This window comes from Telmatherina bonti, assembly GCF_933228915.1.
Source record: "Telmatherina bonti genome assembly, chromosome: 8".
Taxonomy (NCBI): domain Eukaryota; kingdom Metazoa; phylum Chordata; class Actinopteri; order Atheriniformes; family Telmatherinidae; genus Telmatherina; species Telmatherina bonti.
In genome coordinates this window covers 1,898,880-1,925,679 of record NC_136626.1, presented here as the reverse complement: position 1 = coordinate 1,925,679, position 26,800 = coordinate 1,898,880, and the positions used below count along the sequence as shown (strand labels likewise).

Below are 26,800 nucleotides of genomic sequence, written 5' to 3'. Positions count from 1 at the left end.
GACGGACGTGAAAGGGACGGAGGTGAAAGGGACGGACGTGAAAGGGACGGAAGTGAAAGGGACAGACGTGAAAGGGACGGAGGTGAAAGGGACGGAGGTGAAAGGGACAGACGTTAAAGGGACGGAGGTGAAAGGGACGGACGTGAAAGGGACGAAGGTGAAAGGGACGGAGGTGAAAGGGACGGACGTGAAAGGGACGGAGGTGAAAGGGACGGACGTGAAAGGGACGGACGTGAAAGGGACGGACGTGAAAGGGACGGAGGTGAAAGGGACGGACGTGAAAGGGACGGACGTGAAAGGGACGGAGGTGAAAGGGACGGAGGTGAAAGGGACGGACGTGAAAGGGACGGACGTGAAAGGGACGGAGGTGAAAGGGACGGACGTGAAAGGGACGGAGGTGAAAGGGACGGACGTGAAAGGGACGGAAGTGAAAGGGACGGAGGTGAAAGGGACGGACGTGAAAGGGACGGAAGTGAAAGGGACGGACGTGAAAGGGACGGAGGGTGAAACGGACGGAGGTGAAAGGGACGGAGGTGAAAGGGACGGACGTGAAAGGGACGGACGTGAAAGGGACGGAGGTGAAAGGGACGGAGGTGAAAGGGACGGACGTGAAAGGGACGGACGTGAAAGGGACGGAGGTGAAAGGGACGGACGTGAAAGGGACGGAGGTGAAAGGGACGGACGTGAAAGGGACGGAGGGTGAAACGGACGGGCGTTAAAGGGACGGACGTGAAAGGGACGGAGGGTGAAACGGACGGAGGTGAAAGGGACGGAGGTGAAAGGGACGGACGTGAAAGGGACGGAGGGTGAAACGGACGGAGGTGAAAGGGACGGACGTTAAAGGGACGGACGTGAAAGGGACGGAGGTGAAAGGGACGGACGTGAAAGGGACGGACGTGAAAGGGACGGAGGTGAAACGGACGGGCGTTAAAGGGACGGACGTGAAAGGGACGGACGTGAAAGGGACGGACGTGAAAGGGACGGAGGTGAAAGGGACGGACGTGAAAGGGACGGAGGTGAAAGGGACGGACGTTAAAGGGACGGACGTGAAAGGGACGGACGTTAAAGGGACGGAGGTGAAAGGGACGGACGTTAAAGGGACGGAGGTGAAAGGGATGGAGGTGAAAGGGACGGACGTGAAAGGGACGGAGGTGAAAGGGACGGACGTGAAAGGGACGGAGGTGAAAGGGACGGAGGTGAAAGGGACGGGCGTTAAAGGGACGGAGGTGAAAGGGACGGACGTGAAAGGGACGGAGGTGAAAGGGACGGGCGTTAAAGGGACGGGCGTGAAAGGGACGGACGTTAAAGGGACGGAGGTGAAAGGGACGGACGTTAAAGGGACGGACGTGAAAGGGACGGACGTGAAAGGGACGGAGGTGAAAGGGACGGGCGTTAAAGGGACGGACGTGAAAGGGACGGACGTGAAATGGACGGACGTTAAAGGGACGGAGGTGAAAGGGACGGACGTTAAAGGGACGGACGTGAAAGGGACGGACGTTAAAGGGACGGAGGTGAAAGGGACGGAGGTGAAAGGGACGGACGTTAAAGGGACGGAGGTGAAAGGGACGGAGGTGAAAGGGACGGACGTGAAAGGGACGGACGTGAAAGGGACGGAGGTGAAAGGGACGGAGGTGAAAGGGACGGAGGTGAAAGGGACGGACGTGAAAGGGACGGACGTGAAAGGGACGGACGTGAAAGGGACGGACGTTAAAGGGACGGAGGTGAAAGGGACGGAGGTGAAAGGGACGGACGTGAAAGGGACGGACGTGAAAGGGACGGAGGTGAAAGGGACGGACGTGAAAGGGACGGAGGTGAAAGGGACGGAGGTGAAAGGGACGGACGTGAAAGGGACGGAGGTGAAAGGGACGGACGTGAAAGGGACGGAGGGTGAAACGGACGGGCGTTAAAGGGACGGACGTGAAAGGGACGGACGTGAAAGGGACGGACGTGAAAGGGACGGAGGTGAAAGGGACGGAGGTGAAAGGGACGGACGTGAAAGGGACGGACGTGAAAGGGACGGAGGTGAAAGGGACGGACGTGAAAGGGACGGACGTGAAAGGGACGGAGGTGAAAGGGACGGAGGTGAAAGGGACGGAGGTGAAAGGGACGGACGTGAAAGGGACGGAGGTGAAAGGGACGGACGTGAAAGGGACGGACGTGAAAGGGACGGAGGTGAAAGGGACGGAGGTGAAAGGGACGGACGTGAAAGGGACGGACGTGAAAGGGACGGAAGTGAAAGGGACGGAAGTGAAAGGGACGGACGTGAAAGGGACGGAGGGTGAAACGGACGGAGGTGAAAGGGACGGAGGTGAAAGGGACGGAGGTGAAAGGGACGGACGTGAAAGGGACGGACGTGAAAGGGACGGACGTGAAAGGGACGGAGGTGAAAGGGACGGACGTGAAAGGGACGGACGTGAAAGGGACGGAGGTGAAAGGGACGGACGTGAAAGGGACGGAGGTGAAAGGGACGGACGTGAAAGGGACGGACGTGAAAGGGACGGAGGTGAAAGGGACGGAGGTGAAAGGGACGGAGGTGAAAGGGACGGACGTGAAAGGGACGGAGGTGAAAGGGACGGACGTGAAAGGGACGGACGTGAAAGGGACGGAGGTGAAAGGGACGGAGGGTGAAAGGGACGGAGGGTGAAAGGGACGGACGTGAAAGGGACGGACGTGAAAGGGACGGAGGGTGAAACGGACGGACGTTAAAGGGACGGACGTGAAAGGGACGGGCGTGAAAGGGACGGAGGTGAAAGGGACGGAGGGTGAAAGGGACGGACGTGAAAGGGACGGAGGGTGAAAGGGACGGAGGGTGAAAGGGACGGACGTGAAAGGCCAGACCGGGGGTCACGAGGCCCAGCATTGATAGCAAGTAACGGCGGCGTTGGCCAGGGAGGGCGGTCCTTTCGCGGACGCCGTCATAACTTCTTCAGTTCTAATTTAATTTATGTGTTTTAATTTTTTTAAAATTTATTTTATTGTTTATTTCACCTTTTTCTAAATCATTGTGTATTTGCTCGCTTTATTCTTTTTTTGTTTTCTGCAGACCGAGTTGTGCTGATGGAAGAAAACCAGGTTTAATAATGGTTCTGTTTCTGGTATGGAGTCTCATGGATCCTGTATCACCTGACCTGAACACACCTGTGTGTGTGTGTGTGTGTGTGTGTGTGTGTGTGTGTGTCCTCACCGGCAGCTTGTGATTGAAGCCCTTCAGTCGGATCATCAGACCGTGTTCTCCAGCTACCAGCTTGTACTCCAGCTGGGCCACGTTGGCATCGTAGGCCGGTTCTGCCAGGTTGTGGGCCAAGATGTTGACCAAGAGGTCGAACAGAACCAGACTGAGGAGGAGGAAGAGGAGGAAGCATAATCTTCACCCAGCAGCATCATTGTGTCCCTGAACCGGACCTGAATCAGGACTAACCAACCCAGTTATCTCCCCGTTATCTGGTTAACCAAGACATAAGGTAGCTGCAATATAAGTAAATGTAGAAATGAATTTGAGTCTAACATGTTTGATTGTTTATTAATGCATTTGGATTTATCTATTTTTTTCTTATTTTTTACATTTATTAATTTATCACTACATACAGTAGGACAAAATATAAAAAATAAAGTATTTTACCAAAACTGTAATTCAGAAGTTACCCAGAAAAACACTCGATCAGCGTAAACCTCCACCAAGACCTTCCTGGATCCAAATGGTGATAACCTCCTTGATTCTGTTCTGGACTCTGGTCTGGTCTCTGGTCTTGATTCTGTTCTGGACTCTGGTCTGGTCTCTGGTCTTGATTCTGTTCTGGACTTTGGTCTGGTCTCTTGTCTTGATTCGGGTCTGGACTTTGGTCTGGTCTCTGGTCTTGATTCTGTTCTGGACTCTGGTCTGGTCTCTGGTCTTGATTCTGTTCTGGACTCTGGTCTGGTCTCTGGTCTTGATTCGGGTCTGAACTTTGGTCTGGTCTCTTGTCTTGATTCGGGTCTGGACTCTGGTCTGGTCTCTGGTCTTGATTCTGTTCTGGTCTCTGGTCTGGTCTTCTTGATTCGGGTCTGGACTCTGGTCTGGTCTCTGGTCTTGATTCTGTTCTGGACTCTGGTCTGGTCTCTGGTCTTGATTCTGTTCTGGACTCTGGTCTGGTCTCTGGTCTTGATTCTGTTCTGGTCTCTGGTCTGGTCTTTGGATCTAAAACCCCGTGAACGTTTTCCACTTCTGTTCTGGACATGAACTGGTCTGGGATTCTGTAGACCACCAGCAGGGTTTTAGGGTCTCCCACTGAAAGCTGGTGTAAAGATGGTAAACTAGTCTTTAGTTCCAGTTAAAACCAGCAGCATCTGGATCAGCTGCAGATGTTACTGGTCTTACTGGGAATTGGATGGAGTAGGTGTTGACATAACGCTGTGCGTTTAATTCCTAATTAATTACCTGATATGCGCATCATCAGACGTTTTCCCATCAGTTTAGTATAAAACGATTAGCTTTGATTAGCGCAGTCTGCTACATCTCAGGGTGACGTTATAAAGATGTCGCTGGACATTTTGTCCTCACGACGACAAATATTTAGGTTATTGATCACCATAGAAATAGTTTCATTCCACGTCAGGCTTATTTTGATAGTTAGGTGGTGAGAAAAATACTTTTATGCTCCTGGAAAAAAAACTTTATTTTGGAGAAGAGAATTTTCCATCTATACTATATGAAAAAGACTATCTGAAAAATCAAACCATCACCCAGAGTTGAAGCAACACCGTTGCCATGGCAACAGCAGGAAGTCTTCGTCTATGACATAGTTAACACCATTACTTCATCATTATTAATTATTAATTATAATTATAATTAAACCACTTCCTATCTTAAGCTCCTCCCACAACCAACCTGGATGGGATCTCATTGGTCAGGAGGTGAGCAGAACATAACCAGCTCTGAAGCTGGTTAAACGTTAAGCGGAAGTAACCATGGTGATTTACCCGGGAACAAACCCTGAAGTTACGTTGATCAGGGAAAATCCAGCTTCCTGTTTAGTGTCTATGATGTGTGTGTGTGTGTGTGTGTGTGTGTGTGTGTGTGTGTGTGTGTGTGTGTGTTCAGGTGTGTGTCCTACTTCTCAGGACTTTTCTGGACCGTCGGCGAGATCAGGTGGAAGCGGATGTACGCTGGAAAACACCGAAACATAAACAGAGGTCACACAGAGAAAGCAGCTGCTCCCACAATGTTCCCAAGTGTCGGGACGACGTTCCCACGTGACGGGACGACGTTCCCGTTGGGACGACATTCCCACGCGACGGGACGACGTTCCCTTTGGGACGACATTCCCACGCGTCGGGACGACATTCCCACGCGACGGGACGACGTTCCCGTTGGGACGACATTCCCACGCGTCAGGACGACATTCCCACGCGACGGGACGACGTTCCCTTTGGGACGACGTTCCCTTTGGGACGACATTCCCACGCGTCGGGACGACATTCCCACGCGTCGGGACAACATTCCCACGTGACGGGACAACGTTCCCACGCGTCGGGACGACGTTCCCACGTGACGGGACAACGTTCCCACGCGTCGGGACGACGTTCCCGTTGGGACGACATTCCCACGCGACGGGACGACGTTCCCACGCGACGGGACAACGTTCCCACGCGTCGGGACGACGTTCCCGTTGGGACGACATTCCCGTTGGGACGACATTCCCACGCGACGGGACGACGTTCCCACGCGACGGGACAACATTCCCACGTGTCGGGACGACGTTCCCGTTGGGACGACATTCCCACGCGACGGGACGACGTTCCCACGCGACGGGACAACATTCCCACGCGTCGGGACGACGTTCCCGTTGGGACGACATTCCCACGCGACGGGACAACGTTCCCACGCGACGGGGCAACGTTCCCACGCGTCAGGACGACGTTCCCGTTGGGACGACGTTCCCACGCGTCGGGACGACGTTCCCGTTGGGACGACATTCCCACGCGACGGGACGACGTTCCCACGCGACGGGACAACGTTCCCACGCGTCAGGACGACGTTCCCGTTGGGACGACAGTCCCACGCGTCGGGACGACGTTCCCACGCGTTGGGATGACGTTCCCACACGTTGGGACAACGCTCCGAAGATGGAGATTGTAGGAATCGCCCAATGAGCTTCAATTCAGCTCTTCAGAAAGCTACAGGTTCCTCACGAAGGCTCCGCCCATCTTTTGTTTACAGTCTATGAAGAAATCAGAATAAACTTTTCCGATTGATCAATGAATCAATTGATTATAGCATCTAATTAATCAATTGCAATCGATAGCTGCAGCGTTAGTGGGGACAAAGCTTCCAGATGTCCTCTAGACCTCAGGTGAGGACTCACCTTTTGGGATCTTGAACTTGTTGTCCTTCTTGTACCACAGAGAGCCGCGCTCGTCGTCCACAATACGAAGCGGAAACTCCGAGTCGGGACAGTCGGATGTCTTCAGGGTGAAGTCCGTCGCTGTGGAAACGAGAATTAAAGATTCAATTCAATTCAATTCAACTTTATTTATATAGCGTCAAATCACGGCAATGCCATCTCAAGACGCTTTACAGACAGAGAAGAAAACATAATGAAATTCATAACAGCCTATATAAGGAAACCAACAGATTGAGTTGAGTCCAACTCAATCTCCCATCCTGAGCAAGCACACTGGCAACAGTGGGAAGGAAAAAACTCCCTTTTAACAGGAAGGAAACCTCCGGCAGAACCCGGCTCAGGACAGGCAGCCATCTGGGGGGGGGGGGGGGGGGGGATAAAGAGAAAAAGAAAGAAGTCTTCAGCCTAGCAAGATAAGTACGGACACAAGTCCTTTGTCTGAGGCCATAAGAAGGTCATTAGTAACTTTCACCAATGCCGTCTCAGTGCTATGATGAGCTCTAAATCCTGACTGAAACTCCTCGCATAAATTATTTCTGCTCAGGTGGGCATGTAGCTGAGCTGAAACTATTTTCTCCAGAATTTTGGACATAAACGGGAGGTTAGATATAGGTCTATAATTTGCTATCACCTCTGGATCCAGAGATTGCTTTTTAAGTAAAGGCTTGATTACAGCAGTTTTAAATGATTGTGGTACATATCCTGTCACTAAAGACATATTGATAAGATTTAGTAGTGATGTATTAATTAAAGGGAAAATGTCCTTAAAGAGGCTCGTTGGGAGAGGGTCTAAGATACAGGTGGATGGTTTAGATGAAGCTATTATTTTAGTTAATTCAGAGGGTTGGACAGGACAGAAACTATTGAGACACAAGTCAGATCCTGGTTCTAAGGATGCTTCGGAGACCACAACAGACTCAACATTATAAGTAGAAGGAAGAATATTGTGAATTTGATCTCTAATAGTATCAATTTTATTCCTGAAAAAATACATGAAATCATCACAGCTAAGTGAGAAAGGAATACATGGCTCCACAGCTCTCCGGCTCCTAGTAAGCCTAGCTACAGTGCTGAAAAGAAACCGAGGGTTGTTTTTGTTTTCCTCTATCAATGATGAATAATAAGCTGTTCTTGCCGTACGTAAGGCTTTTTTGTATACAATTAAACTTTCTTTCCAGGTTAAGTGAGACTCCTCTAATCCTGATGAACGCCATCTGTTTTCCAAACGCCTTGATGCCTGTTTTAGAGCTCGAAGCTGGGAATTAAACCAGGGAGCCTTCATAATCTTACCTAATTTCTTCTTCTTTAGGGGAGCAACATTATCCAAGGTTGTACGCATTGAAGCTGTTATAGTATCAGCATGTTGATCAATCTGAGCAGGAGTAAGGCTTAAAGGGGGACTCTCAGTCATGCTAACACATGGTAGAGGGGAAAAAATTGATTCAATTGATTGTTTAAATTTTGTAATAATATTGTCTGATAAACATCTACTATAGTAGAATTTATTTTTGGTCAGTGAGTAATCAAATGAAGTGAATTCAAAGGTTAATAAGAAGTGATCGGACAAGACAGGGTTTTGAGGAAATACTTTGAGCTTATCAGTCTCAATACCAGATGTTAGAACCAGATCAAGAGTATGACCATGAGAGTGAGTGGCTCCATGGACATTTTGTGAAAACCCAACTGAGTTTAGAATAGAGCTAAAGGAAATGTTTAAACTATCATTTTCATGGTCAACATGAATATTAAAATCACCTAGTACAATGACTTTATCAGTAGTCAGCACTAACTCAGACAAGAGATCAGAGAATTGGGTCAGAAACTCGGAGTAAGGTCCAGGTGGGCGATACACTAATGCTAAAAGGAGCGGTTTCTCTCAATTCCATTTTGGATGAGATAAATTTAATGTCAGGAATTCAAAGGATTTATAGTTAGTTTTGAGCTTAGGACTAATTAATAATTCTGACTGAAAAATAGCTGCAACACCTCCTCCTCTGCCTGTAGTTCTAGGAATGTGAAAGTTTAAATAGTTAGCTGGCGTAGCTTCATTAATACTAACATAATCCTCTTGCTGTAACCAGGTTTCCGTAAGACAGAATAAATCAATGTGGTGATCACCTATCAAGTCATTGACTAATAAAGACTTATTTGGGAGGGATCTAATATTCAGTAGGCCACACTTTATTGTCTTATTTTCAGATTTTATTAGATCCATTGTTTTTATTTTTATGAGGTTTTTACGATTAACCCCAGAAGTGTTTTTGTGTTGTTTAATTCTTACTGCTGGGAAGTTGTATAAGGTCGGATGGAGGCTGTTCAGGACGGGTGCTTCCAGCTTTACCTGCGACAGATTCAGCTCTTCTAAACGTCATGAACTCCACGCTAGAAGAGTCGAACGGTCAGTGAAAGACCGGGAACCGGAGGAGAACTTACCGATGAACTGGTTCTCTGCAGGAAGGTGGAGATCCGGGTGCAGAGGGAAGTCTCCCGTCCAGCGCCGGGTCCACTCCTCTGGGAGATCTGCAGAGACCAGCCTTTATAACAGGAGAACTGGACCGGTAGACTGGACCTGGACCAGAGAGCTGGACCAGCAGGGTTGGTGGGGTCGTACCCTCGCAGCTGTAGCTGGTACCGAACCACTTCTCCCTCAGAGGACAGAGACCGTGGTTCTCCGGAGACAACAGCAGCAGGTTGCACCTGTCTGGAGTCAGCAGGGACAGGACCGCTCCGATCACCTGAAGCCACCGTTTACAAGGGAAACACAACCAGAACCTGGATCAGAACCTGGACCAGAATCGGGAGCAGAACCTGGACTGGACTCACTCCTACGCACCTCTGGGTTGTACTGGAACATGAGCTGGTCTCCGGTCAGGAAATCCTGTTTGGGGAACAGCTGCATGTTCTCGCAGATGTTCTCCACGAACTCAACGGGGTCGGTCTGTTGGACAGAGAGGGCACCATGTGACGCTCAGCGACCAATCAGAAAGCTGGCAGTGTGTCTCTGAACACACACCTGCTCCTGGTAGCGAAACTCGTTGGCTTCAATCTTCTGAATCTCCTCATAGATCCTGAAACCACACACACCTGTGAATGGCCGTTTCCACGGCAACAGATTCAGACAAGTGAAACTGGATCGGGAAGTGGCTGAACCCGATCTACAGCGGTGTACGCCACGGTGGTCTCTGACCTCTGCTGGGGTCCCAGAGCCTGCAGCATCTTCAGGTACTGGAACACAAAGTGGACCACCTGCACATAGGACCGCAACAGGATCAAGACTGACATACCTGCTGTTGCCATGGCAGCCAGCATCCTGCAACCACCTGGCTGCTTTACCTGGTAGAAGTTCTGGAAGCCCTGGTCGGTGAGCGTTACGGAGATGGAGAAGATGGAGTACGTAGAGTTCTGGTCAAAGCCCGTCTCGCTGTTCCCTCCAAACAGGGCCAGAGCCCAGCACCTAGAAAAACACAAGGACCCGGTCTGACCCGGTCTGATCTGGTCCAACCCAGTCTGACCCGGTCCAGAACTTACTTCTTCCTGAGCAGAGAGAGGATGCTTCCAGCTCCTTCGTGTCCGATCAGCCAGGAGATGTAATGAAGAGGTTTCACTCTGACGGAGACACAGACGTCAGCGGACATCACCCCTGATCTGGAACCAGAACCGGGCCGGACTCACCTGTAGTGTTTCCCTTGTGGTGGTACGGCCCAGCTGATGGTCAGAGCATGAACCTTCCTCACAGGAACCACTGAAACACAGGCAGACAGTCTTCATCACGCTGTGGTGAAGAGGAGGAGCGTCGCTACGTAACGTCAACAGACCTCTGTAGAGCCTGGTGAAGGAGGGCGTGTCGAAGGGCTGCTGCAGGTGGGAGAAGTCTGGCTGGAGTTCCCCACTGGAGAGAGACCGCAGGTTAGATCCCCCCTGTCCTCCCCCTGTCCTCCCCCTGTCCTCCCATTATCCTCCCATTACACACCCACTGTCCTCCCCCTTTTCATCCCATTACACTCCCCCTGTCCTCCCCCTGTCATCCCATTACACTCCCCCTGTCCTCCCATTATCCTCCCATTACACTCCCACTATCTTCTCAATGTCCTCCCCCTGTCCTCCCATTACACTCCCCCTGTCCTCCCCCTGTCATCCCATTACACTCCCCCTGTCCTCCCCCTGTCATCCCATTACACTCCCCCTGTCCTCCCCCTGTCCTCCCATTACACTCCCCCTGTCCTCCCATTATCCTCCCATTACACTCCCACTATCTTCTCAATGTCCTCCCCCTGTCCTCCCATTATCCTCCCATTACACTCCCACTATCTTCTCAATGTCCTCCCCCTGTCCTCCCATTACACTCCCCCTGTCCTCCCCCTGTCCTCCCATAAATTAAACAACACAAAAACACTTCTGGGGTTAATCGTGAGAACCTCATAAAAATAAAAACAATGGATCTAATAAAATCTGAAAATAAGACAATAAAGTGTGGCCTACTGAATATTAGATCCCTCCCAAATAAGTCTTTATTAGTCAATGACTTGATAGGTGATCACCACATTGATTTATTCTGTCTTACGGAAACCTGGTTACAGCAAGAGGATTATGTTAGTATTAATGAAGCTACGCCAGCTAACTATTTAAACTTTCACATTCCTAGAACTACAGGCAGAGGAGGAGGTGTTGCAGCTATTTTTCAGTCAGAATTATTAATTAATCCTAAGCACAAAACTAACTATAAATCCTTTGAATTCCTGACATTAAATTTATCTCATCCAAAATGGAATTGAGAGAAACCGCTCCTTTTAGCATTAGTGTATCGCCCACCTGGACCTTACTCCGAGTTTCTGACCCAATTCTCTGATCTCTTGTCTGAGTTAGTGCTGACTACTGATAAAGTCATTGTACTAGGTGATTTTAATATTCATGTTGACCATGAAAATGATAGTTTAAACATTTCCTTTAGCTCTATTCTAAACTCAATTGGGTTTTCACTAAATGTCCATGGAGCCACTCACTCTCATGGTCACACTCTTGATCTGGTTCTAACATCTGGTATTGAGACTGATAAGCTCAAAGTATTTCCTCAAAACCCTGTCTTGTCCGATCACTTCTTATTAACCTTTGAATTCACTTTATTTGATTACTCACTGACCAAAAATAAATTCTACTATAGTAGATGTTTATCAGACAATAATATTACAAAATTTAAACAATCAATTGAATCAATTTTTTCCCCTCTACCATGTGTTAGCATGACTGAGAGTCCCCCTTTAAGCCTTACTCCTGCTCAGATTGATCAACATGCTGATACTATAACAGCTTCAATGCGTACAACCTTGGATAATGTTGCTCCCCTAAAGAAGAAGAAATTAGGTAAGATTATGAAGGCTCCCTGGTTTAATTCCCAGCTTCGAGCTCTAAAACAGGCATCAAGGCGTTTGGAAAACAGATGGCGTTCATCAGGACTAGAGGAGTCTCACTTAACCTGGAAAGAAAGTTTAATTTTATACAAAAAAGCCTTACGTACGGCAAGAACAGCTTATTATTCATCATTGATAGAGGAAAACAAAAACAACCCTCGGTTTCTTTTCAGCACTGTAGCTAGGCTTACTAGGAGCCGGAGCGCTGTGGAGCCATGTATTCCTTTCTCACTTAGCTGTGATGATTTCATGTATTTTTTCAGGAATAAAATTGATACTATTAGAGATCAAATTCACAATATTCTTCCTTCTACCTATAATGTTGAGCCTGTTGTGGTCTCCGAAGCATCCTTAGAACCAGGATCTGACTTGTGTCTCAATAGTTTCTGTCCTGTCCAACCCTCTGAATTAACTAAAATAATAGCTTCATCTAAACCATCCACCTGTATCTTAGACCCTCTCCCAACGAGCCTCTTTAAGGACATTTTCCCTTTAATTAATACATCACTACTAAATCTTATCAATATGTCTTTAGTGACAGGATATGTACCACAATCATTTAAAACTGCTGTAATCAAGCCTTTACTTAAAAAGCAATCTCTGGATCCAGAGGTGATAGCAAATTATAGACCTATATCTAACCTCCCGTTTATGTCCAAAATTCTGGAGAAAATAGTTTCAGCTCAGCTACATGCCCACCTGAGCAGAAATAATTTATGCGAGGAGTTTCAGTCAGAATTTAGAGCTCATCATAGCACTGAGACGGCATTGGTGAAAGTTACTAATGACCTTCTTATGGCCTCAGACAAAGGACTTGTGTCCGTACTTATCTTGCTAGGCTGAAGACTTCTTTCTTTTTCTCTTTATCCCCCCCCCCCCCCCAGATGGCTGCCTGTCCTTGAGCCGGGTTCTGCCGGAGGTTTCCTTCCTGTTAAAAGGGAGTTTTTTCCTTCCCACTGTCGCCAGTGTGCTTGCTCTGGATGGGAGATTGAGTTGGACTCAACTCAATCTGTTGGTTTCCTTATATAGGCTGTTATGAATTTCATTATGTTTTCTTCTCTGTCTGTAAAGCGTCTTGAGATGGCATTGCTGTGATTTAACGCTATATAAATAAAGTTGAATTGAACTGAATCATCCTTCCACCCTCCTCCCATCACACACTGATGTGTGTGACTGTGTGTTCTTACTTGTTGGGGATCTTGATGAAAATGTCCTTCACCCAGTCCTCCAGTGTGTCCAGAGTCTCTGAGGACACAGTCAACTTTTTCACCAAATAACATTGGTGTAGTTCTGTCGGGTTCTGGTGGTGTGTGGTGTGGTTCTGTAGGGTTCTGGTGGTGTGTGGTGTGGTTCTGTAGGGTTCTGATGGTGTGTGATGTGGTTCTGTAGGGTTCTGGTGGTGTGTGGTGCGGTTCCATTGGGTTCTGGTGGTGTCTGATGTGGTTCTATTGGGTTCTGGTGGTGTCTGATGTGGTTCTATTGGGTTCTGGTGGTGTGTGATGTTGTTCTATTGGGTTCTGGTGGTATGTGGTGTGGTTCTATAGGGTTCTGGTGGTATGTGGTGTGGTTCTGTTGGGTTCTGGTGGTGTGGTTCTGTGGGGTTCTGGTGGTGTGTGATGTGGTTCTGGTGGTATGTGGTGTAGTTCTGTAGGGTTCTGGTGGTGTGTGATGTGGTTCTGTTGGGTTTTGGTGGTGTGTGATGTGGTTCTGTAGGATTCTGGTGGTATGTGGTGTGTTTCTGTCGGGTTCTGGTGGTATTTGGTGTGGTTCTGTAGGGTTCTGGTGCTATTTGGTGTGGTTCTGTAGGGTTCTGGTAGTATTTGGTGTGGTTCTGTAGGGTTCTGGTGGTATTTGGTTTGGTTCTGTAAGGTTCTGGTGGTATTTGGTGTGGTTCTGTCGGGTTCTGTAGGGTTCTGGTGGTATTTGGTGTGATTCTGTAGGGTTCTGGTGGTGTGTGGTGTGGTTCTGTAGGGTTCTGATGGTGTGTGATGTGGTTCTGTTGGGTTTTGGTGGTGTGTGATGTGGTTCTGTTGGGTTCTGGTGGTATTTGGTGTAGTTCTGTAGGGTTATGGTGGTATGTGGTATGGTCCTGTAGGCTTCTGATGGTGTGTGATGTGGTTCTGTTGTGTTTTGGTGGTGTGTGATGTGGTTCTGTAGGGTTCTGGTGGTGTGTGATGTGGTTCTGTTGGGTTCTGGTTGTTTGTGGTTCTGTAGGGTTCTGGTGGTGTGTGATGTGGTTCTGGTGGTATGTGGTGTAGTTCTGTAGGGTTCTGGTGGTGTGTGATGTGGTTCTGTAGGGTTCTGGTGTTGAAGTTCTGTAGGGTTCTGGTGGTGTGTCATGTGGTTCTGTAGGGTTCTGGTGGTGTGTGTGGAGTGAGAAACCTTGGAGTAATATTTGACCCTGACCTGTCCTTTGGTCCACATATTAAGCAGGTTACTAAAACAGCCTTCTTTCATTTACGTAATATAGCCAAAATTAGGGACATTCTGTCTCAGAGTGATGCAGAAAAACTGGTTCACGCTTTTGTTACTTCGAGACTAGATTACTGTAACTCTCTATTACTGGGCTGTCCTAAATATGCCCTGAAAAGCCTTCAGCTGATCCAGAATTCTGCAGCCAGAGTCCTGACCAGAACCAGCAGGAGAGATCATATTTCTCCAGTTTTAGCCTCTCTTCATTGGCTGCCTGTTGAATCTAGAATAGAATTTAAAATCCTTCTCCTTACATATAAAGCCCTCCACAACCAGGCACCACTATATATCAAAGACCTCATAGTTCCTTATATACCAAGCAGAGTACTTCGTTCGCAGACTGCAGGCTTACTTGTGGTTCCTAGAGTCTCAAAGAGCCGAGCAGGAGGCAGAGCCTTTGGTTATCAGGCCCCTCTCTTATGGAATAAGCTCCCAGTTAGTGTTAGGGAAGCAGACACCCTCCCCACCTTTAAGACTAGGCTGAAGACTTATCTTTTTGATAAGTCCTATAGCTAGGGATGGTTAGCATCCCTTAGTTATGCTGCTATAGGTTTAGACTGCTGAGGGACATTTCCTGATACACTGAGCTTCTTTCTTTTTATCTTTCTCTTTTATCCCCCCCCCCCCCCCCCCCCATAACAGTGTTGCATCATTACCATGTATGTCTCCTGTCTCAGCAGGTCTCCCTGGCCGGGAGTAGCAGTTCCTGTTGTCTGTTGTCTTTCTGTCCTCTTCCCCCCACACAGCAGAGGCAGATGGCTGCCTGTCCTGAGCCGGGTTCTGCCGGAGGTTTCCTTCCTGTTAAAAGGGAGTTTTTTCCTTCCCACTGTCGCCAGTGTGCTTGCTCAGGGTGGGAGATTGAGTTGGACTCAACTCAATCTGTTGGTTTCCTTATATAGGCTGTTATGAATTGGCCTTCATTATGTTTTCCCCTCTGTCTGTAAAGCGTCTTGAGATGGCATTGCCGTGATTTGACGCTATATAAATAAAGTTGAATTGAATTGAATTGAGTGTGATGTGGTTCTGTAGGGTTCTGGTGGTGTGTGATTTGGTTCTGTTGGGTTCTGGTGGTGTGTGGTTCTGTAGGGTTCTGGTGGTGTGTGGTTCTGTAAGGTTCTGGTGGTGTGGTTATGTAGGGTTCTGGTGGTATTTGGTGTGGTTCTGTAGGGTTCTGGTAGTATTTGGTGTGGTTCTTTCGGGTTCTGGTGGTATTTGGTTTGGTTCTGTAAGGTTCTGGTGGTATTTGGTGTGATTCTGTAGGGTTCTGGTGGTGTGTGATGTGGTTCTGTTGTGTTTTGGTGGTGTGTGATGTGGTTCTGTAGGGTTCTGATGGTGTGTGATGTGGTTCTGTAGGGTTTTGGTGGTGTGTGATGTGGTTCTGTTGTGTTCTGGTGGTGTGTGATGTGGTTCTGTAGGGTTCTGGTGGTGTGTGATGTGGTTCTGTTGGGTTCTGGTTGTTTGTGGTTCTGTTGGGTTCTGGTGGTATTTGGTGTAGTTCTGTAGGGTTATGGTGGTATGTGGTATGGTCCTGTAGGCTTCTGATGGTGTGTGATGTGGTTCTGTTGGGTTTTGGTGGTGTGTGATGTGGTTCTGTAGGGTTCTGGTGGTGTGTCATGTGGTTCTGTAGGATTCTGGTGGTGTGTGATTTTGTTGGGTTCTGGTGGTGTGTGATGTGATTCTGTTGGGTTTTGGATGTGTGTGATGTGGTTCTGTTGGGTTTTGGATGTGTGTGATGTGGTTCTGTTGGGTTCTGGTTGTTTGTGGTTCTGTAGGGTTCTGGTGGTGTGTGATGTGGTTTTGTTGGGTTCTGGTGGTGTGTGGTTTTGTTGGGTTCTGGTGGTGTGTGATGTGGTTCTTTTGGGTTTTGGTGGTGTGTGATTTGGTTCTGTTGGGTTTTGGTGGTGTGTGATGTGGTTCTGTAGGGTTCTGGTGGTTTGTGGTTCTGTTGGGTTCTGGTGGTGTGTGGTTCTGTAAGGTTCTGGTGGTGTGTGGTTCTGTAGGGTTCTGGTGGTGTGTGGTTTTGTTGGGTTCTGGTGGTGTGTGATGTGGTTCTTTTGGGTTTTGGTGGTGTGTGATTTGGTTCTGTTGGGGTTTTGGTGGTGTGTGATGTGGTTCTGTAGGGTTCTGGTGGTGTGTGATGTGGTTCTGTAGGGTTCTGGTGGTGTGTGATGTGGTTCTGTTGGGTTCTGGTTGTTTGTGGTTCTGTTGGGTTCTGGTGGTATTTGGTGTAGTTCTGTAGGGTTATGGTGGTATGTGGTATGGTCCTGTAGGCTTCTGATGGTGTGTGATGTGGTTCTGTTGGGTTTTGGTGGTGTGTGATGTGGTTCTGTAGGGTTCTGGTGGTGTGTCATGTGGTTCTGTAGGATTCTGGTGGTGTGTGATTTTGTTGGGTTCTGGTGGTGTGTGATGTGGTTCTGTTGGGTTTTGGATGTGTGTGATGTGGTTCTGTTGGGTTTTGGATGTGTGTGATGTGGTTCTGTTGGGTTCTGGTTGTTTGTGGTTCTGTAGGGTTCTGGTGGTGTGTGATGTGGTTTTGTTGGGTTCTGGTGGTGTATGGTTTTGTTGGGTTCTGGTGGTGTGTGATGTGGTTCTTTTGGGTTTTGGTGGTGTGTGATTTGGTTCTGTTGGGTTTTGGTGGTGTGTGATGTGGTTCTGTAGGGTTCTGGTGGTTTGTGGTTCTGTAGGGTTCTGGTGGTTTGTGGTTCTGTTGGGTTCTGGTGGTGTGTGGTTCTGTAAGGTTCTGGTGGTGTGTGGTTCTGTAGGGTTCTGGTGGTGTGTGGTTTTGTTGGGTTCTGGTGGTGTGTGATGTGGTTCTTTTGGGTTTTGGTGGTGTGTGATTTGGTTCTGTTGGGGTTTTGGTGGTGTGTGATGTGGTTCTGTAGGGTTCTGGTGGTGTGTGATGTGGTTCTGTAGGGTTCTGGTGGTGTGTGGTTCTGTAAGGTTCTGGTGGTGTGTGGTTCTGTAGGGTTCTGGTGGTGTGTGGTTCTGTTGGGTTCTGGTGGTGTGTGGTTCTGTAAGGTTCTGGTGGTGTGTGGTTCTGTAAGGTTCTGGTGGTGTGTGGTTCTGTAGGGTTCTGGTGGTGTGTGTTTTGTTGGGTTCTGGTGGTGTGTGATGTGGTTCTTTTGGGTTTTGGTGGTGTGTGATTTGGTTCTGTTGGGTTTTGGTGGTGTGTGATGTGGTTCTGTAGGGTTCTGGTGGTGTGTGATGTGGTTCTGTAGGGTTCTGGTGGTTTGTGGTTCTGTTGGGTTCTGGTGGTGTGTGGTTCTGTAAGGTTCTGGTGGTGTGTGGTTCTGTAAGGTTCTGGTGGTGTGTGGTTCTGTAGGGTTCTGGTGGTGTGTGGTTCTGTAAGGTTGTGGTGGTGTGTGATGTGGTTCTGTTGGGTTTTGGTGCTATGTGGTGTGGTTCTGTAGGATTCTGGTGTTATTTGATGTGGTTCTGTAGGATTCTGGTGGTATGTGATGTGGTTCTGTAGGGTTCTGGTGCTGTGTGGTTCTGTTGGGTTCTGGTGGTGTGTGGTTTTGTTGGGTTTTGGTGGTGTGTTGTTCTGTAAGGTTCTGGTGGTGTGTGGTTCTGTACGGTTCTGGTGGTGTGTGGTTTTGTTGGGTTTTGGTGGTGTGTTGTTCTGTAAGGTTCTGGTGGTGTGTGGTTCTGTAAGGTTCTGGTGGTGTGTGGTTCTGTAGGGTTCTGGTGGTGTGTGGTTCTGTAGGGTTCTGGTGATGTGTGGTTTTGTAAGGTTCTGGTGGTGTGTGGTTTATTTGAGTTCTGGTGGCGTTTGGTTTTGTTGGGTTCTGGTGGGGTGTGGTTTTATTGGGTTCTGGTGGCGTTTGGTTTTGTTGGGTTCTGGTGGGGTGTGGTTTTATTGGGTTCTGGTGGCGTTTGGTTTTGGTGTTTGGTTTTGTTGGGTTCTGGTGGTGTGTGGTACCTCTGGATTGCACGGCAAGGGTCATGTAATGAGCAGAGTAGAACCTCTTCCAGAAGTCTCGCAGTCTCTGGTAGGTGTTGATCTGGTTCTGTTTGGGTTCATGTTTTAACGTCTGAGCATTACCTGTCATGAAAACACACAAACCTGTGAGGAACCACACACACCTGGGCTGCAGAACCTTCTGTAGCTCCATCAGCTGACAAACAGAACCATTTAAAGGCGTCCATCTTACCCCAGCAGAATTTACTCATTGGGTGACCCGGTTTGGCAAGACTCCCAAACAGCATCTCCTTCCGATGGGAGTCCGACGGTCTAGCTAGCTGATACTCTGAGGAGACCACAGACAGAAGATCCAGTTTGAGTTCTGACCAGAACAAGAACCCGGTCTGAGTTCTGACCATCTGGACTCACCACTGTCCACAGCCTCCACCTCTCTGTCAATGGCGTCCTCAATCATTAGAGGACAGATGAAGAACTGAGCCCACCTGGAAGAACAGTACCGAGTCAGAACAAACCGGAGCATGCAAGGATGTTGCCATGGTAACAAAACCCTTTGGTTTGTGGGTGGAGCCAGACATTATAAACCCTAACTGTCAGTCACAGCACAGCCCCGCCCACGAGTACAATGACCTAATTTAATCCTATACTATAATATACTAGTACTGTCAAACTTATACAGTTTGCCTGTACTTTCTGACTTGTAACTTTACAAGTACTTTTTGATTTGTTAAACAAAAAACCAATTACATGTAATTACTGTTAAAAATACGAATGTGTCTTACTTCTGAACACCTCCTTCAACAGCTCCCATTGCTTCTGACCATAGACTGTATATAAAAGAGATGGGCGGAGCCTCCGAGACCCCCACCCCCAAAGGTTTCTGAAGAGCAGAATTGAAGCTCGGTGGCAAGCTAAGAGCTAACGCGGACCTAACAGCAGCTAACCAGCGAACGGAGGTAAGCGGGCTAAAGCTAAGTCACGTTGTTAACCAGCTAAAAACCACGGTTGTTCTACGTTCTTCTGATTTAAAGAGGGAGATCGGGTACCTGTCAATCAAAAGGACACGCCCCTAAATATGCAGAGTTTCAAGATGAAATTACTTTTAAACGGGCGAGTGAGAAAAGAATTCACTCCTCCCACAGTTGTCATGAAGGTAAAAGCTGACCTATTAAACTTAAAATGGATTTTTGTACCAGGCTGTAAACATGTTTATTTCTGCCGTAAACATGTTTATTCCTGCTGTAAACATGTTTATTCCTTCTGTAAACATGTTTATTTCTGCCGTAAACGTGTTTATTTCTGCCGTAAACATGTTTATTACTGCTGTAAAAATGTTTATTTCTGCTGTAAACATGTTTATTTCTGCCATAAACATGTTTATTACTGCTGTAAAAATGTTTATTTCTGCTGTAAACATGTTTATTTCTGCCATAAACATGTTTATTTCTGCCATAAACATGTTTATTTCTACTGTAAACATGTTTATTCCTGCTGTAAACCTGTTTATACCTTCTGTAAACATGTTTATTTCTGCCATAAACATGTTTATTTCTGCTGTAAACATGTTTATTCCTGCTATAAACCTGTTTATTCCTTCTGTAAAAATGTTTATTTCTGCTGTAAACATGTTTATTTCTGCCTTAAACATGTTTATTTCTGCTGTAAACATGTTTATTCCTGCTGTAAACCTGTTTATTCCTTCTGTAAAAATGTTTATTTCTGCTGTAAACATGTTTATTTCTGCCATAAACATGTTTATTTCTGCTGTAAACATGTTTATTCCTGCTGTGAACATGTTTATTTCTGCTGTAAACATGTTTATTCCTGCTGTGAACATGTTTATTTCTCCATGTTTCCTGCAGATGGCGCTCACCTATCCAGGGCCTCTCTGAAGTACTTCCTCTGGACGTCAAACTGGAAGATGGTTCTCTCGCAGTCCGTCGAAGCGTTGTCGCTTCCTCCGTGTTTCTTCAGAAAGGCATCAAATCCGTTCTCGGCCGGGTATTTTTCACTGCCCATAAACACCACTGGAAGAGGACAATCAAGATCAGGAAGCAGATCCGGATCAGCAGCATGCAGACTCGGAAAACCGGGGACTCACTGTGCTCCAGGAAGTGGGCCAGACCAGGAAGCTCATCCGGGTCGCTGAAGCTGCCGACACCGATGCAGAGCGCGGCAGCGGCCTGGAAACACATCCACAGCGTTCCACAGACACCTTCCAACATCCCCGTCCCCATGACAACCGTTTCACCATAACCAAGAGCTTCATCACTCCTCTTCCTCCTACCTGCTTTTCAGAGCTCTTCATCTTCTGTGCTGTATTTTCCTCGTTCGGATCATCAAAGTCACTTCCCTGATCTTCCTCTCCCTCTTCCTCCTCCGAGCCATCACCAGAGTCTTCCTCCTCCTCCTTCTGTTCCTCCTCCTGCTCCTCACTACATTCCTTCCTGTCGCTGCCACTGAAGTCAGAGATGAGGAGCGCTCGCAGACCGTTGCTCAGCTCGATGTACCTGCAGAGAGAAGAACTGTGAACACCTGGACTCCAGGTAAAACCCAGACCTGGACTCCAGGTAAAACCCAGACCTGGACTCCAGGTAAAACCCAGACCTGGACTCCAGGTAAAACCCAGACCTGGACTCCAGGTAAAATCCAGACCTGGACTCCAGGTAAAACCCAGACCTGGACTCCAGGTAAAACCCAGACCTGGAATCCAGGTAAAACCCAGACCTGGACTCCAGGTAAAATCCAGACCTGGACTCCAGGTAAAACCCAGACCTGGACTCCAGGTAAAACCCAGACCTGGACTCCAGGTAAAACCCAGACCTGGACTCCAGGTAAAACCCAGACCTGGACTCCAGGTAAAGCCCACACCTGGACTCCACGTAAAACCCAGACCTGGACTCCAGGTAAAACCCAGACCTGGACTCCAGGTAAAACCCAGACCTGGACTCCAGGTAAAACCCAGACCTGGACTCCAGGTAAAACCCACACCTGGAATCCAGGTAAAACCCAGACCTGGACTCCAGGTAAAACCCACACCTGGACTCCAGGTAAAACCCAGACCTGGACTCCAGGTAAAACCCACACCTGGAATCCAGGTAAAACCCACACCTGGACTCCAGGTAAAACCCACACCTGGACTCCAGGTAAAACCCAGACCTGGACTCCAGGTAAAACCCAGACCTGGACTCCAGGTAAAACCCAGACCTGCACTCCAGGTAAAACCCAGACCTGGACTCCAGGTAAAACCCACACCTGGACTCCAGGTAAAACCCACACCTGGACTCCAGGTAAAACCCACACCTGGACTCCAGGTAAAACCCACACCTGGACTCCAGGTAAAACCCACACCTGGACTCCAGGTAAAACCCAGACCTGCACTCCAGGTAAAACCCAGACCTGGACTCCAGGTAAAACCCAGACCTGGACTCCAGGTAAAACCCACACCTGGACTCCAGGTAAAACCCAGACCTGCACTCCAGGTAAAACCCACACCTGGACTCCAGGTAAAACCCACACCTGGACTCCAGGTAAAACCCAGACCTGCACTCCAGGTAAAACCCAGACCTGGACTCCAGGTAAAACCCAGACCTGCACTCCAGGTAAAACCCAGACCTGGACTCCAGGTAAAACCCAGACCTGCACTCCAGGTAAAACCCAGACCTGCACTCCAGGTAAAACCCACACCTGGACTCCAGGTAAAACCCAGACCTGGACTCCACGTAAAACCCATACCTGGACTCCAGGTAAAACCCAGACCTGGACTCCAGGTAAAACCCACACCTGGACTCCAGGTAAAACCCACACCTGGACTCCAGGTAAAACCCAGACCTGGACTCCAGGTAAAACCCAGACCTGGACTCCAGGTAAAACCCACACCTGGACTCCAGGTAAAACCCAGACCTGCACTCCAGGTAAAACCCAGACCTGCACTCCAGGTAAAACCCAGACCTGCACTCCAGGTAAAACCCACACCTGGACTCCAGGTAAATCCCACACCTGGACTCCAGGTAAAACCCAGACCTGGAATCCAGGTAAAACCCAGACCTGGACTCCAGGTAAAACCCAGACCTGGACTCCAGGTAAAACCCACACCTGGACTCCAGGTAAAACCCACACCTGGAATCCAGGTAAAACCCACACCTGGAATCCAGGTAAAACCCAGACCTGGACTCCAGGTAAAACCCACACCTGGACTCCAGGTAAAACCCACACCTGGACTCCAGGTAAAACCCACACCTGGACTCCAGGTAAAACCCACACCTGGACTCCAGGTAAAACCCACACCTGGACTCCAGGTAAAACCCAGACCTGGAATCCAGGTAAAACCCAGACCTGGACTCCAGGTAAAACCCACACCTGGACTCCAGGTAAAACCCACACCTGGACTCCAGGTAAAACCCACACCTGGACTCCAGGTAAAGCCCAGACCTGCACTCCAGGTAAAACCCACACCTGGACTCCAGGTAAAACCCAGACCTGCACTCCAGGTAAAACCCAGACCTGGACTCCAGGTAAAACCCAGACCTGGACTCCAGGTAAAACCCAGACCTGCACTCCAGGTAAAACCCACACCTGGACTCCAGGTAAAACCCAGACCTGGACTCCAGGTAAAACCCAGACCTGGACTCCAGGTAAAACCCACACCTGGACTCCAGGTAAAACCCAGACCTGCACTCCAGGTAAAACCCACACCTGGACTCCAGGTAAAACCCAGACCTGCACTCCAGGTAAAACCCACACCTGGACTCCAGGTAAAACCCACACCTGGACTCCAGGTAAAACCCAGACCTGCACTCCAGGTAAAACCCACACCTGGACTCCAGGTAAAACCCACACCTGGACTCCAGGTAAAACCCAGACCTGCACTCCAGGTAAAACCCAGACCTGGACTCCAGGTAAAACCCAGACCTGGACTCCAGGTAAAACCCACACCTGGACTCCAGGTAAAACCCACACCTGGACTCCAGGTAAAACCCAGACCTGCACTCCAGGTAAAACCCAGACCTGGACTCCAGGTAAAACCCACACCTGGACTCCAGGTAAAACCCAGACCTGCACTCCAGGTAAAACCCAGACCTGCACTCCAGGTAAAACCCACACCTGGACTCCAGGTAAAACCCAGACCTGCACTCCAGGTAAAACCCACACCTGGACTCCAGGTAAAACCCACACCTGGACTCCAGGTAAAACCCACACCTGGACTCCAGGTAAAACCCAGACCTGCACTCCAGGTAAAACCCACACCTGGACTCCAGGTAAAACCCAGACCTGGACTCCAGGTAAAACCCAGACCTGGACTCCAGGTAAAACCCACACCTGGACTCCAGGTAAAACCCACACCTGGACTCCAGGTAAAACCCACACCTGCACTCCAGGTAAAACCCACACCTGCACTCCAGGTAAAACCCACACCTGGACTCCAGGTAAAACCCACACCTGGACTCCAGGTAAAACCCACACCTGCACTCCAGGTAAAACCCACACCTGGACTCCAGGTAAAACCCAGACCTGCACTCCAGGTAAAACCCAGACCTGCACTCCAGGTAAAACCCACACCTGGACTCCAGGTAAAACCCACACCTGGACTCCAGGTAAAACCCACACCTGCACTCCAGGTAAAACCCACACCTGCACTCCAGGTAAAACCCAGACCTGGACTCCAGGTAAAACCCACACCTGCACTCCAGGTAAAACCCAGACCTGCACTCCAGGTAAAACCCAGACCTGGACTCCAGGTAAAACCCAGACCTGCACTCCAGGTAAAACCCAGACCTGGACTCCAGGTAAAACCCACACCTGGACTCCAGGTAAAACCCACACCTGGACTCCAGGTAAAACCCAGACCTGCACTCCAGGTAAAACCCAGACCTGGACTCCAGGTAAAACCCAGACCTGCACTCCAGGTAAAACCCAGACCTGCACTCCAGGTAAAACCCAGACCTGGACTCCAGGTAAAACCCACACCTGGACTCCAGGTAAAACCCACACCTGGACTCCAGGTAAAACCCACACCTGGACTCCAGGTAAAACCCAGACCTGCACTCCAGGTAAAACCCAGACCTGCACTCCAGGTAAAACCCAGACCTGCACTCCAGGTAAAACCCACACCTGGACTCCAGGTAAATCCCACACCTGGACTCCAGGTAAAACCCAGACCTGGAATCCAGGTAAAACCCAGACCTGGACTCCAGGTAAAACCCACACCTGGACTCCAGGTAAAACCCAGACCTGGAATCCAGGTAAAACCCACACCTGGAATCCAGGTAAAACCCACACCTGGACTCCAGGTAAAACCCACACCTGGACTCCAGGTAAAACCCAGACCTGGACTCCAGGTAAAACCCAGACCTGGACTCCAGGTAAAACCCACACCTGGACTCCAGGTAAAACCCAGACCTGGAATCCAGGTAAAACCCACACCTGGACTCCAGGTAAAACCCACACCTGGACTCCAGGTAAAACCCAGACCTGCACTCCAGGTAAAACCCAGACCTGCACTCCAGGTAAAACCCACACCTGGACTCCAGGTAAAACCCAGACCTGGACTCCAGGTAAAACCCAGACCTGGACTCCAGGTAAAACCCAGACCTGCACTCCAGGTAAAACCCAGACCTGCACTCCAGGTAAAACCCACACCTGGACTCCAGGTAAATCCCACACCTGGACTCCAGGTAAAACCCAGACCTGGAATCCAGGTAAAACCCAGACCTGGACTCCAGGTAAAACCCAGACCTGGACTCCAGGTAAAACCCACACCTGGACTCCAGGTAAAACCCAGACCTGCACTCCAGGTAAAACCCACACCTGGACTCCAGGTAAACCCCACACCTGGACTCCAGGTAAAACCCAGACCTGCACTCCAGGTAAAACCCACACCTGGACTCCAGGTAAAACCCACACCTGGACTCCAGGTAAAACCCAGACCTGCACTCCAGGTAAAACCCAGACCTGCACTCCAGGTAAAACCCACACCTGGACTCCAGGTAAAACCCAGACCTGGACTCCAGGTAAAACCCAGACCTGGACTCCAGGTAAAACCCAGACCTGCACTCCAGGTAAAACCCAGACCTGCACTCCAGGTAAAACCCACACCTGGACTCCAGGTAAATCCCACACCTGGACTCCAGGTAAAACCCAGACCTGGAATCCAGGTAAAACCCAGACCTGGACTCCAGGTAAAACCCAGACCTGGACTCCAGGTAAAACCCACACCTGGACTCCAGGTAAAACCCAGACCTGCACTCCAGGTAAAACCCACACCTGGACTCCAGGTAAAACCCACACCTGGACTCCAGGTAAAACCCAGACCTGGACTCCAGGTAAAACCCAGACCTGGACTCCAGGTAAAACCCACACCTGGACTCCAGGTAAAACCCACACCTGGACTCCAGGTAAAACCCACACCTGGACTCCAGGTAAAACCCAGACCTGGACTCCACGTAAAACCCACACCTGGACTCCAGGTAAAACCCACACCTGGACTCCAGGTAAAACCCACACCTGGACTCCAAGTAAAACCCACACCTGGACTCCAAGTAAAACCCACACCTGGACTCCAGGTAAAACCCAGACCTGGACTCCAGGTAAAACCCACACCTGGACTCCAGGTAAAACCCACACCTGCACTCCAGGTAAAACCCAGACCTGCACTCCAGGTAAAACCCACACCTGGACTCCAGGTAAAACCCACACCTGGACTCCAGGTAAAACCCACACCTGGACTCCAGGTAAAACCCAGACCTGGACTCCAGGTAAAACCCAGACCTGGACTCCAGGTAAAACCCACACCTGGACTCCAGGTAAAACCCACACCTGGACTCCAGGTAAAACCCACACCTGGACTCCAGGTAAAACCCAGACCTGCACTCCAGGTAAAACCCAGACCTGGACTCCAGGTAAAACCCAGACCTGGACTCCAGGTAAAACCCAGACCAGGTTTCTATGCCAATTAAATGGTGTTGGAGCGTTTCTGCAGCATCTCTAGTGAGTAATGGGGGGGGGAGGGGGGGCTCTGTAATATATTTCTGGAGGATCTCTCCAGAAAGCTGACAGAATGTAAACCAGGATGGAAAATGAGTAATTGTCTTATTAATCATGTGAGGTCTTCTCCTGTCTGCTTCCAGTTCAGGTCTACAGCAGCCGCTTGGGGTCTGAGCAGGTTCTGGTGAGCAGCATGACGTGGTGTATGATCCTGTCAGGGAGCTGGAAGCACCGAGGATCACTAAGCAGAGCAGGAGTCTCATGTGGTGAACAGAGTAAAATATCTGGGCCATATAATCAGAAACGATGATGATGATGATGATGATGATGAAGATAAGGTGGGAAATATTCTGGCGGGAAGGTTGAACGTGCTTGTAGATGTTGCTTCCAGGATGGGCGAGTGCACGTCACGTGCTTGTTCCTGCCTCTCATGCTGTGGAGGAAGTCCACGTACAGTTTCATGTGTCTGTTCAGGTTCATGGAAAACTGGAGGAGTAAAGTACGGGACACAACGTGTTCCTCCGCTTTCAGGAATCAATGTCCGTCTCTACGGACGCTTTGAGAGTAATGATGTGTGTTTTCCTCTTTTATTATTAACTGCTGATATGGAGCGATGTGTGGAGGAGGCTCCTGGACTG

General features: G+C 49.2%; 1 protein-coding gene across 1 annotated transcript in view; it reads right to left on the bottom strand.

The window, feature by feature from the left end:
• The window catches only part of nrd1b (nardilysin b (N-arginine dibasic convertase)), a gene marked incomplete at its 3' end in the record, with an annotated part of 44,529 nt that overhangs the window by 11,396 nt on the left and 6,333 nt on the right, over positions 1-26,800 (bottom strand). Inside the window, exons 3-21 of the mRNA XM_079244723.1 lie at positions 20,467-20,689; positions 20,281-20,362; positions 20,053-20,206; positions 18,591-18,664; positions 18,412-18,507; positions 18,180-18,302; positions 12,973-13,030; positions 10,196-10,269; positions 10,053-10,122; positions 9,909-9,986; positions 9,714-9,834; positions 9,568-9,626; positions 9,394-9,448; positions 9,214-9,318; positions 8,992-9,115; positions 8,814-8,900; positions 6,342-6,461; positions 5,091-5,142; positions 3,185-3,335 (exon numbers count right to left, since the gene is read on the bottom strand). Of these exons, the coding sequence (XP_079100849.1) occupies positions 3,185-3,335; positions 5,091-5,142; positions 6,342-6,461; positions 8,814-8,900; positions 8,992-9,115; positions 9,214-9,318; positions 9,394-9,448; positions 9,568-9,626; positions 9,714-9,834; positions 9,909-9,986; positions 10,053-10,122; positions 10,196-10,269; positions 12,973-13,030; positions 18,180-18,302; positions 18,412-18,507; positions 18,591-18,664; positions 20,053-20,206; positions 20,281-20,362; positions 20,467-20,689 (1,906 nt within the window). The remainder of the gene's footprint in view (positions 1-3,184; positions 3,336-5,090; positions 5,143-6,341; positions 6,462-8,813; positions 8,901-8,991; positions 9,116-9,213; positions 9,319-9,393; positions 9,449-9,567; positions 9,627-9,713; positions 9,835-9,908; positions 9,987-10,052; positions 10,123-10,195; positions 10,270-12,972; positions 13,031-18,179; positions 18,303-18,411; positions 18,508-18,590; positions 18,665-20,052; positions 20,207-20,280; positions 20,363-20,466; positions 20,690-26,800) is intronic.